This window comes from Amphiprion ocellaris, chromosome 4 (assembly GCF_022539595.1).
Source record: "Amphiprion ocellaris isolate individual 3 ecotype Okinawa chromosome 4, ASM2253959v1, whole genome shotgun sequence".
NCBI classification, from domain to species: domain Eukaryota; kingdom Metazoa; phylum Chordata; class Actinopteri; family Pomacentridae; genus Amphiprion; species Amphiprion ocellaris.
In genome coordinates this window covers 22114155-22127318 of record NC_072769.1, presented here as the reverse complement: position 1 = coordinate 22127318, position 13164 = coordinate 22114155, and the positions used below count along the sequence as shown (strand labels likewise).

The 13164-nt window shown below is 41.1% G+C and overlaps 1 protein-coding gene across 1 annotated transcript in view; it reads left to right on the top strand.

Annotated features, from left to right (window-relative positions):
* The first annotated feature begins 6018 nt into the window (after positions 1-6018).
* frem3 (Fras1 related extracellular matrix 3) overlaps positions 6019-13164 on the top strand; it is a 43396-nt gene continuing 36250 nt past the window's right edge. Inside the window, exons 1-2 of the mRNA XM_023289035.3 lie at positions 6019-11247; positions 13027-13116. Of these exons, the coding sequence (XP_023144803.2) occupies positions 6219-11247; positions 13027-13116 (5119 nt within the window). The 5' untranslated portion in view covers positions 6019-6218. The remainder of the gene's footprint in view (positions 11248-13026; positions 13117-13164) is intronic.

The following is a 13164-nucleotide window of genomic DNA, read 5'->3' as shown; positions in this document are numbered from 1 at the left end:
CAAAATGTGATGCCACATCCCTACAAAATGGCAAAATTAACTCAGAAATGAAACTTACTTTATCCCAGTGCAAGAAAAAGACAAAAATGTGAAAGGATCACTGCAGGAAAATATAATTGGAGGTTTACTTAATGATGTCTGTTGATGTTTTAACTTATCTGTATCAGTGTATTGAATGCACACACTGTGATTCATACAGTATAATTACTTATTGACCTGAATACTCGTTCTTTGATCTGTAGTTGACCTTCCAGATACACTCATGCACACACACACATCGATGGCGATCCATCAAAGACACAGCTGGTCTGAACTGTTCATCTGCTCAATGAATGTTTGAGATGTTCACAGGTGATAAGCGTTATGGACAGGCTCAGAATGTGAAAAATGATCACTAAAAATCTGGCTTTTGTACAAGCACAACATCCATTAAAGCTTCTGTCAGTGTGTTAAGTTGTGGAATGTTGTAATGATTTAAGTTTAAGACGTGCACTACCATTCAAAAGTTTGGGGTCACCCAGACAAATTTCATGTTTTCCATGAAAACTCACACTTTTATTCATGTGCTAACATAATTGTACAAGGGTTTTCTAGTTTGGGGTCACTTACAAATGTTCTTATTTCTTGAAGAAAAGCATTTTTTCAATGAAGATAACATTAAATCAATCAGAAATACAATCTAGACATTGTCAGTGGGGTAAATGACTGTTCTAGCTGCAAATGGCTGATTTTTAATGGAATATCTACATAGGGGTACAGAGGAACATTTCCAACAACCATCACTTCCTGGGTTCTAATGCTACATTGTGTTACCTAATTGTGTTGAAAGGTTAATTGATGATTAGAAAACCCTTGTGCAATTATGTGAGCACATGAATAAAAGTGTGAGTTTTCAGGGAAAACATGAAATTGTCTGGATGACCCTAAACTTTTGAACGATAGTGTACATCATAAATGTGGAAGTGCAGCAACAAACTTTTCTCTTTTACATTCATGTTTTTACAAAAGCAGTGTACAGATGGTCTTCATCTCCAACTTAGAGAAAAAGTTCAAAACGTCATTGAAAGTGCTCTCATTAGAGAAAGATTTCATTTGCACAAGGCAGTTGTGCACACAAAGTTTTCAAGCTTTTAACCTTATTATAACCTGAAAGCTTATTTTCAACCACTGAGTGAATCCACACCCTCATCAGTAGTAGCTTTAAAAGACAATGATCAGATAGCTTGACCAGTACACAGACACTGCTTTGACCAGTGACTATAAAAGCCCACCTTAAAATGTTGCTTTATTCAAGTGACACAATACCAGAGACAGACAAGAACGAGCTGTTGGCATGTTGAATGCTGGCAAGTTATTGAGGGCCGCAGCTATAAAAGACAAAGTTTCAGACAGACCTGGATGGAAGTGTCTGACTAGGTGATCTTGTCCCCAAAAATGCCTATCAACTTCATTAAACTCTTTAGGGACAGTCAGACAACATCCACAAATCAGCACTGACAAGCTCACTAACTCTCTGCTTCACAGATGTGTGATTTGTTACTGATTTGTGATTTCTGATCTATGGTTTGACCCCAATCATTACCATTTCCATTATAATTGGTTCACAAACGGGTCCTCATGGGTGGTGCTAGATGATGATTCAGTCAAAGATTAATCTGAGCTGTTGAAGACATTTCAGTGTGGAGCAAAGTGGACAGTTGACCAACCAACAATGCGATCGCAAGGGCACGACTAAAAAGTCACATCGCTACAGTAACATGCTGTGAAGAGGCCACATTATGACAAATGTGTGATTAAAAAGAAAACGCATGTTCACTGAAGGACTAGAGTCTGTGTCACAAAAATGATGGAGCTCTGGATCAGACCACAGCTTTGTCCTGATAGACGTAGCAGCTGCACAGAAAGGAAAGAAAGCAAAACCTCCGTCTGCATGGCTTTTAAGGATAAAGAGGTGGGATGTGCTCGGTCTTTGTTTTCCATCTATCATGAGGTCATTAGTGGCTGCTGTCATCATGAGCTTCCCGCTGGATGATGAGTTGATCCTGGGCAGTGGAGCCTGGCCTCCACCCAGTGCCTCGCTCTGTTTACCTTAGTACTTATTAAAGGCATGTTGTGTCTTTAATGTCTAATTTGGAGAAAGCCAAGTTAATGGCTAAATGAATGTCGCGCTGTAGCTCGAGAACAAACACATCTAGTATCTGTTCTCCACTCATCTGTAGATCTGTAGAGCTGCACCTTGATTAATGAGGAATCCACGGTTTTCTCAACATGATAAGTTGCTGCTTTAGTCCTCAGCTCTTCATTTTCTTCACGATGCGAGGAACGTGAGTGAAATCCAGGAGTGACAGAGTATAAAAAGCTTACTGTGTTTGTTTCTATAGTTACATCGTTTGGTGTGTGTGTGTCCCATTTTTATTCTTGGCTCGTCAAGTGAGTAGGGCAAGATTTATTTAGAGGATGTAGTGAAAAGTGTGATAGAGAATGCCTGGATGCATACGGCATCTCTGCTATTTGGCCCACGCTTACAGGAAAGTAGCTGAGGTGAGGGGTTCACAGCGTGGTCCTAAAAGCATTACAATCCCCAATGAACAGAGGCACTTTTACAGAATATTAATATAAACGGCTGAAGTTACAGTGTTAAGATTAATCATTAAGTGTAAACAAAAATAAAATGTTATCTTGTGTTAATGGATGTAGGCGTCCTACTTGCAGCAAATGATCAACACTGAATTCTTGTGCATCATTATGAGCATTAAGTTGATGAATTGTGTCATGTTGATTTTTTTGTTTTAAATTAGACTCATCCTGTTATATCGAATCACTGACATTAGTGACAATAAATCAAAAGAATCATAAATTTAAAGCACTGCGGCTGGAAGAATAGTGGGAAAATATTTCAGCCACGGACACGGATCGCTTCATCAAGTGTCAGGCTCGACTCAAAAGATGATCCATAAAAGGCTACTAGGTATTTTTATCTTAACATGACCTTGTGCAGTGAACTGAGTACACATTCTCACATTCTCACTGCATCCAGTGTGACTGCTTGATTTCTCAGCGGTCTGCTTTGTCAGTATCGCTGCAGAAAAAGTCTGCTGGAAGTGTTTGCATCGCATATTTCATCTTTGCTTGAACTTGCATTGCTAGAACTATATTTAATTCTTCAGTTTTGCAAAATAAAAAACAAAAAAAACACTTACCTGCATGGCTGCACAGTGTCTTGGTGGTTAGTACTGTTGTCTTGCAGCTAGAAGATCCTTGGTTTGCGTCCCCGCCTTCCTGGGATCTTTCTGCCTGGAGTTTCCTTGTTCTCACTGTGCATACGTGGGTTTTCTCCAGGTTCTCCGGCTTCCTCCCACAGTCCAAAAACATGATGAGGTTAATTGGTGATTCTAAATTGTCTGTATATGTGAATGTGAGTGTGATTGCTTGTCTCTAAGTAGCCCTGTGATAGACTGGTGACCTGTCCTCCAGGTGTCCCCTGCCTTCACCCTAAGTCAGCTGGGATAGACTCCAGCTCCCCATGACCCTAATGAGGATGAAGTGGTGTACAGATAATGGATGGATGGACTTGCCTGCGTCAGATATGCAGATGGTGTCAAACTGTAGCAAGGGATTTTCCCTGACTTAAATCTGACATTCATCTCGAAACAAGGAGTGACCCATTGTGGGTTGTTAAAAACCAATCTGTTTTTATCAAGTTTTATATTATATTGCAGAGCTAAACATTTTAAATATACATACACTACCGTTCAAAAGTTTGGGGTCATCCGGACAATTTCATGTTTCCCATGACAACTCACACTTTTTTTTTTCATGTACTAACATAACTGCACAAGGGTTTTCTAATCATCAATTAGCCTTTCAACACCATTAGCTAACACAATGTAGCATTAGAACACAGGAGTGATGGTTACTGGAAATGTTCCTCTGTACCTCTATGTAGATATTCCATTAAAAATCAGCCGTCTCCAGCTAGAATAGTCATTTACCACATTAATGATGTCTGGACTGGATTTATGATTCATATAGTGTTATCTTCATTGAAAAAAAAGCTCTTCTTTCAAAAATAAGAACATTTCTAAGTGACCCCAAACTTTGGAATGGTGCTGTATGTATTTGAATGGAAACTGAATGCATGGCACCTGTGTCATCTAATGTGTTACAGATGTGCATTTAAGCTGAATAACTGAAGCAGTAAGCAGTAATAAACCTTGGCTTTTCTACTTTGAAGTCAGCTATGTATTCCGATGTATCGTCACTGACCTGTGTGATTTTACACACCGCTTCAGAGGGGATAAAGGCGTCTTTAAGACTAGGAGATATGTGAATGATATGAGCAATCCTTTTATTACAGTACCGTCAAAGTCTGTGTGTCAAGATCACATCAGGAATTGCATGATGAATTTAGTGACAAAGAAGATATTCTGAAAATGTAATTGATGAAATGCAGAATGTGAATTTGTCACATTGGTTTAATTAGAGTTCCAGAATATATTAGAGAAGAAATCCGGATTGAATGCAAACTTTAGTGTCATTATCAACACAATAGATGACCTGTGTGATGTGTGAAGATGTTTGTGTTCCGTTCACGAGTAAAAGCGCCTCTGAGGTCGTGACGCTTCAGCACTGGATGCCGTTAGTCCCACAGAGAGGGACAATAACCTGGCATCAGCTGACAGCACAGGTGTATGGAAACTGTTTGGTCTCACACAGAGAGAGAGAAAACACAACACAGCTCAAAATATTCCTCAAAGCAGTTGTCAAGGAAGTACTTATATTTGTCACTGGTCCTCTTGATATCTGGTCCTTGCCTTTCTTTTTCCTTCAAGTAGTCTTTATAGTTTTTAAAATCCTTGATGTTTTATTGGATGAACAGTTGATATTTTTGCTCTTGTGCCAAACTTTCACCTTTTTTTGGATTCAAACCTGAGGCTCTGTGGAAATGGAAATGTTCTCGATGTCTTGGGTAACATTCATATAAATTATCTATGTATCAATACAAACTGCCATACAAATTTTTGGTGGATGTTTTTTTTGTTTGTTTGTTTTGTTTTGCTGTTTTTTGTTTTTTTTGGGTTTTTTTTTTTTACCTCCAGCACCTTCTTCTCATTTGTCTTGTAACACTTCCTGTCTATTGACTTGAATTACTCAATTTTTATCTTGTTTATTTCTTTCAAGTTTCAAATTCGTCACTAGTTACTGAGTCAAATTCCTTACATTTCAAAACCTACACAACAACACAAATGATTGTGATTCTGATTAGTTACTCAGTATATATGTACACTGCGGTTCAAAAGTTTGGGGTCACTTAGAAATGTCCTTATTTTTTAAAGAAAAGCATTTTTTTTTTCAATGAAGATAACATTAAATCAATCAGAAATACAGTCTAGACATTGTTAATGTGGTAAAGGACTATTCTAGTGGCTGATTTTTAATGGAATATCTCCATAGGGGTACAGAGGAACATTTCCAGCAACCATCACTCCTGTGTTCTAATGCTACATTGTGTTAGCTAATGGTGTTGAAAGGCTCATTGATGATTAGAAAACCGTTGTGTAATTATGTTAGCACATGAATAAAAGTGTGAGGTTTCATGGGAAACATGAAATTGTCTGGCTGACCTTTTGACCAGCAGTGTATGTAATTTCTGAAAGTTAACCTTAAAAAAAAGAAAGGTTGTATTTGTTATATTTGTATTTAATTATGATGCATAAAAATATAACTGAAGTATCGCAATTTACTAAATAGTCAAATTCTTTCCAATCTACAGGAACAGTGGAAGTGTTGCTGATAACACAAGTTCCAGTAAATTAGGTTAAATCACTTTTGCAGTGGATCCCCCTACCACCCTTTTTTCATTGAGACAGGAGGAGACGGGTAAGTGCTCTTTGGGGCAGCACTTTCACAGTCTTGTCCAATGATCTTTCTTAAATTAGCTATGGGGGCTGGAGACTCCCTTCCTGCACTGACAGAAGGAGGAGCCTGTGCCTGTCACTTTGTGCTGTTTCATTATTACCTGCACAGCCCTGCAGCACTCACCACACTTGTGCCTCTGTGTAGCCACACAGAAACAGAGAGTCACAGAGGACTGATTCCAAGGCACAAACCATCACAGAGAAGTTGCTTTTTTGATGACTCTTTTTCCTCAGTCAGGGGAGGAAACTGCCTGCTGCTGCTGACTTGTTAAAGAAACTGCAAGGCAACTAGCAGTGGACATGGCTGGTTGTCTGCACAGTTCCCAGCTTTGGAAAAAGTGGGCATTTTTGAGATGCCTGCTTGTGACTTTCTTTCTGAGCTCCTGCTTTGCCACAGTATATGCAGAGCCATTTGATCCAGCTCACCTCTATTACCAAAAGTCTGGACCTAATGAAGACACTATCATCATTGCTAACAATGGGATCAGGGTACCTTTTGGGAGGTCTGTGTTTCTGGATCCTGTCAATGACTTGGTAACAGAAGTGCAGCCCGGCGACCGCTGCCACATCACGGTTCTGGACAATGACCCGCTGGCCCAGAAACCTGGGATGTTGACCCCTAAGAAGTTCCCCTGTTCTTTTGGAGCAGATGAAGTGAAATACACTCATTTTGGATCTCGGAGCCCCAGTAAGGATCGCGTGAAGCTGCAGCTTCGCTATGACTCCCACACAGACACAGTTATTGTTCCTTTCATGCTGGAGGTGGAGGTGGTCTTCCAGCAGCTTGAGATCCTCACCAGGAATATGCCCCTTAATGTTGAAAAGCTGAATGGAGACAGCAACTCTATTGACAAAAAGGCTCTGGAGTTTTCCTTTGAGGATGGTGTCACGCAGTGTAAGATCACCACTCTGGTCGGCGCTGGAGGTCTCCCCAGGTATGGCACTCTTTTGAATGGCCCCCCCAGAGGCCAAATGGTTGACTGTGATGAGTTTGTGAAACAGGGTATTCACTACAAACATACTGCTAAAAGCAATTCACCAAACAGAGACTATATTCCAATGATGGTAGAGCTACAGGATAATGAAGGCAGCGTTATAATGCAAGAGTATTTCCAAATGATGGTCAGAATCAGAGAAGGTGCAGAGAACACTGCTCCTAAACCCAGCTTTGTAGCCATGATGATGATGGAGGTTGATCAGTTTGTGATGACAGCGATTACAAGCGACATGCTGGCTGCAGAAGATGTCGAATCTGACCCAGATGATTTAATCTTTAACATTACTTCACCTCTGAACCCACAGCAGGGTTATATTATCAGCACAGATGATCAGAACCTGCCAATCACCTCCTTCTATCAGAGGGACATCAAAGACCTCAAAATAGCTTATAAGCCACCCTCAGAGGACTCAGAGCAAGAGAGGATTTTCCAGCTAGAGTTTGAAATTGTAGATACAGATGGATCAGTGTCTGATACGTTTGCTTTTATGATAGTGGTGAAGCCCATGAATACCTTGGCTCCAGTTGCAACCAAAAATACAGGGCAGCTATTGTTTGAAGGGCAGTCCCGAGCTCTCTCCAGCTCCCAGAATTTAGAGATCAGTGACGAGGATAACCTGGAGGATGTGAGAATCACAGTTGTTGATGGCTTAAAGCACGGAGACCTCACCGTGCTCGGCTCACGCAGGAAATTCTTTACACCCACTGATCTAGATGCTGGCATTGTTGTGTACCAGCATGATGGTAGCGACACCTATAGTGACAACATTATTTTTAGAATGACTGATGGCAGCAATGAAGTGGAATTTTTGTTCCCCATCACTATTGTCCCCACCGATGACGAGCCCCCTATTGTTAATGCCAACACTGGCCTGGTGCTGTTCAAGAATGAAATTATGCAGATCTCTCCCTTCATCCTGAGTGCAACAGATATTGATTCAGAAGACGCCACTATTAAGTTCATCCTGGAAGCACCGTACTCCACTGTAGGCGAGCTCCTGCTGAGGCAAGTAGAGCCACCGTCTGACCCGTCTCTCTGGAAGTTCAGTGAGACAGATGAGATGTTTGAGCAGGTGGTAACTGAATGGTTCCAGCAGGATATTCTCGATGGAAAGCTGTTCTATCGTCACATCGGGCCCCATAGTACCACCACTGTGATCGATCAGTTTGTGTTCCGGGTCCAGGATGACAACGACCCTCCTAATCAATCAGGTGAGCACATGTTCACCATCAAAATCCATCCTGTTGACGACCTTGCTCCTGAGCTTTTCTCAGGCACCACCCTTCACATGACAGTCCAGGAATATGAGATCACATACTTCAGGAAGAAATTCTTGTGTTATACTGATCTGGACTCAGATGACAGAGACCTGAAGTACACCATCACTAAGCCTCCGACCGACATAGATGAGAACAATCCAGCTCCCCTGGGGGAAATTGTGCTGACTGACAGCCCTGACACTGTAATTACAGACTTTACGCAAGCCCAGGTTAATCACCACAAAGTAGCTTACAAGCCTCCAGACCAGGAACTGGGCATCACTCCAAAAGTGGCTCAGTTCACATTCACTGTGGAAGACACAGCTGGTAACACAGCAGATGGACTCTTCACTATATTCCTGCAGCCAGTTGACAACAAACCCCCACTTATCACCAACACAGGGTTCACCGTTATGGAAAGAAGTGCCTATATTATCACAAAGAAAGAGCTGCATGCCACTGACACAGATACAGATGATGAAAATATCATCTTCACCGTGACCCAGATTCCTCAGTATGGGCTGCTGCAGTATTTAGGGATTGACATGTCAAATGGTGAAACATTTGTGCTTGAGGACATCGCAAATGGCCGTTTAACTTACATCCATGGAGGAGAGGAATCCCTCAGTGATGTCATCAAACTCGCTGTAAGTGACGGTTTCCACGAGGTGCCCATCACCATGAAGATCACCATCGAGCCAGTCGATGATGAGACCCCCACAATTATGCTTCCAGCCGGCCTGCTCGGCGCTTCCATTGATGTACTGGAGAATGGAGCAACGGAGATAACAAGTAATGTCATTCAGGGCCGCGATGAAGACACGGACGACCTCATGCTCACCTTTATTGTCGAAGAACCTCCCAGACTGGGTGAAATCCTGGTTAATGGTGCTCCTGCTGAGAGATTCACCCAGGAGGACATCATTAACGGGATGGTGGTTTACGCTCATACATCCGGTGAAATTGGTCCAGTCAAGGAACATGACTCATTCAACCTCACTCTGTCTGATATGTCAGATCAGTGGGTCGTTGGTGGAAACAAGGTCCAAGGTGTGACAGTTCACGTCACCATCCTTCCTGTTGACAGCATCCCACCTATTGTCAGCGTTGGAGAGCAGTTTGTTGTAGTGGAGGGGGAAAAGAATGTCATTACTCTGGATCACATTCAAGCTGAGGATATTGACACCAACAATGATGACATCCTGTGCACCATCATTGTCCAACCAACATCTGGTTATGTGGAGAACATTTCCCCAGCTGCAGGTTCAGAGAAGTCCAGAGCTGGGACAGCCATCACTGCCTTTACGATTAAAGACATCGCCCTCGGTCATATCTACTACGTCCAAAGCATCCACAAAGGGGTTGAACCTGTGGAGGATCGTTTCACTTTCCGCTGCTCCGATGGGATTAACTTTTCTGAACGCCATTTCTTCCCCATAGTCATCATCCCAGCTAATGATGAGAAGCCTGAGATTTTCATCCGTGAGTTTGTGGTGATGGAGGGCATGAGTCTGGTCATTGACACGCCAATTCTGAACGCAGCTGATGCTGACATCCCTGGGGATGAGCTGCACTTTGAGATCATCAAAAATCCAAAGCATGGCACAATAGTTCAGCAACTCAGCACAGGCACAATCCCTGTAGACAAGTTCAACTTGGAACAGATCAAAGAAGCTTCCAACATTGTCTATGAGCATGATGACTCTGAAACCAAAGAGGACAGCTTTGAAGTCAGGTTATCTGATGGGAAACACAAAGAGGAAAAGACTGTTCTCATCATGGTTATTCCTGTTGATGATGAGACCCCAAGAATGGCCATAAACGATGGCCTTGACGTTGAGATTGGAGAGACAAAAGTCATCAGCAACAGGATTTTAAAAGCAACTGATCTTGACTCCGAAGACAAAGAGCTCACCTATGTTGTGCGATATGGTCCTGGCCAAGGCTACCTCCAACGTATCAGTAAATTTGGTGACGTTTTAGGGAACATCACCCTGGGAATGAATTTCACACAGGACGAAATCGACAAACAACTCATTCAGTATGTACACACAGGACAGGAAGGAATCCGTGACTTGCTGAAATTTGACGTCACCGATGGCCTCAATCCACTTATTGACCGTTACTTTTACATCAACATTGGAAGTATTGACATGGTTTTTCCAGACGTCGTCAACAAAGGTGTGACTCTCAAAGAAGGTGGCAAAGTAACTCTTACCACTGACCTCCTCAGCACCACTGACATCAACAGTCCAGATGAATACCTCAGCTTTAGTATCACAAGAGCACCTAGCAGAGGACACTTAGAGTGTACTGATCACCCAGGAGTTCCCATTTCCACTTTCACCCAACTGCAGCTGGCTGGCAACAAGATCTACTACATCCACACCTCTGATGATGAGATGAAAATGGACAGCTTTGAGTTTGAGGTGACAGATGGTTACAATCCTGTCTTCCGAACATTCAGAGTGTCCATCACTGATGTAGATAATAAAAAACCTGTTTTGACTATAAGCAAGCTGGTTGTGGAGGAGGGAGAAACCAAACTCATCACACCATTTGAGTTGACAGCTGAGGATCGCGACACCCCTGACAACCTGTTGCGTTTCATCGTCACTCAGGTGCCAGTGCATGGCCAGCTGCTTTTCAACAACACTAAACCAATCACAACATTCACCAAGCAGGACCTGAATGAGAACCTTATCAGCTATAAGCATGACAGCACCGAGACCAACGAGGACAGCTTCTCTTTCACTGTCACAGATGGCACGCATACCGACTTTTATGTCTTCCCCGATACTGTGTATGAAACACGCAAACCCCAAATGATGACCATTTATATCAATACAGTTGACAACGGTGTCCCCCAGATTGTGGTTAACAAGGCTGCCGCCTCACTAAAAGTCCTCCAGACAGGACACCTGGGCTTTCTGATCACCAGCAAAGTCCTCAGATCGGAAGACCGAGACAGTCCCCAAAGGGTCCTTAAGTACACTGTGTCTGAGGCTCCACTGCATGGCTTCATCATGAACACTGCGCTGGGCAATGACAGCGTCAAGACCTTCACACAAGGTAAGCTAATTATATCTTTTAACATAAAATTAGGATGCGCTAATCAATACTGTAACATTAGTACTGGATGATAATCACTCTCACCACTGTTCCCAACAATAAAACAGCTGGAAATGTTGCAGATTGTCCGTGTAAATCTAATGAATCCAATTAATGAAATGAAAAATGGTCTGAAACTCATTAGCTATTTCTTTGATTACTTCACAAATGGATGACAATTGTTCCCATATGCGTTATTGCCTCAAAGTTACATTTCTTTAGGTAAAAAAAAATACCCAGTCTAATTTTGTATTTCTGTGTTTCGCACTGTGGTTGGACTGTACCATTAGCACAGCCAGCCACAGACCCAGCAGCACCACCACAATAGGCAGCACATCTGACCGTGCAATAAGTTATCTGATACACTGTTTTGAGAGAGTCTCCAGATGTATGTGAGCATTCATCCAAGACGAGAAACACAGGCCAATGTACTGTTAATATTCTGTGTGTGTTTCTGTAAGAGGACACATTCTAAAATATGAATAAATAAATAAATAAATGTATTAATGAATTGCTATACAAATTGTTGAATAAATGAAAGAAAGATGCCATTATGTCATAGACTAGCTATAGTTTAACATTTTATTAATGCCTTACATAGTGTGGCTAATAAATTATGGGTGACTTTCATGGCACTACTGGGTCCATGACTGGCTGTGCACTTCTTTGGGTGCTAATGGTATGGTCCAATCACAAGCGCAAAACAGAGAAAAAAAATGAATATCTTCAAATATATGATTCTGAAGCAACAATGTAAATGAGAACTATTAAAAAAATAAGAACTGAATGCAAAGTCATCAAATCAAATGTACACTAAAAGTTTCAAATCCATTTTTCATTTGATCATTTTGATGCTGTGAATTGAATAAAGAACTGCAAAGCATTACATGGACTGATAGCTGATGAACACAACTCCAAAATTAGTGTTTATGCTGCGTATTATCCAGCTGTATAAACAGGCAACTAGGCTTTTTTCAATCTGTGAAAATCCCTAACAACAAACATATGGAAGCTAACAATTAGCTTGAGTGTATATGATGGAGTTAAGAGTGAATGTGAAATAAAAAATAGAAATGTTTTTCAAAAATATACTAACAGCTAATAATACTAATTATCATTATAGAGTATATTTCTGTATGTTATCTTATTTTATTTTATCTTATCTTACTTAAAGTTGCTATAAATAATTTAAAAATTGACTTACACTACAGTTCAAAACTTTGGGGTCACCCAGACAATTTCATGTTTTCAATGAAAATTCATACTTTTATTCATGTGCTAACATAATTGTACAAGGGTTTTCTAATCATCATTTAGCCTTTCAACACCATTAGCTAACACAATGTAGCATTAGAACACAGGAGTGATGGTTGCTGGAAATGTTCCTCTGTACCCCTATGTAGATATTCCATTAAAAATCCAGCTAGAATAGTCATTTACCACGTTAACAATGTCTAGACTGGATTTCTGATTGATTTAATGTTATCTTCATTGAAAAAACTGCCTTTCTTTCAAAAATAAGAACATTTCTAAGTGACCCCAAACTTTTGAACAGTAGTGTATTACTTCTAAACATTATGACTTTGCTTAAACCTTTAAAACTCATTCCTCCTGTGCCTCATATCACTTTAATTGCAGCCTGAGGCCTGTAACTAAAACCTTGTAAAAGTGGTTCAGTCGTCACGGTTATGTTTAAGTTTCAGCTAACGCTTCATCTCTCTATATTTGTCATACCAACAGCGGATATCAATGACATGAAGATCTGCTACGTGCTGCTGGATGGGAGCAATGCTACAAGTGATATCTTCTACTTCATGGTCGAAGACAACGGTAGGAGCTTGTAATATTCAATACTAGTGTGCAGTGACACCATACCTG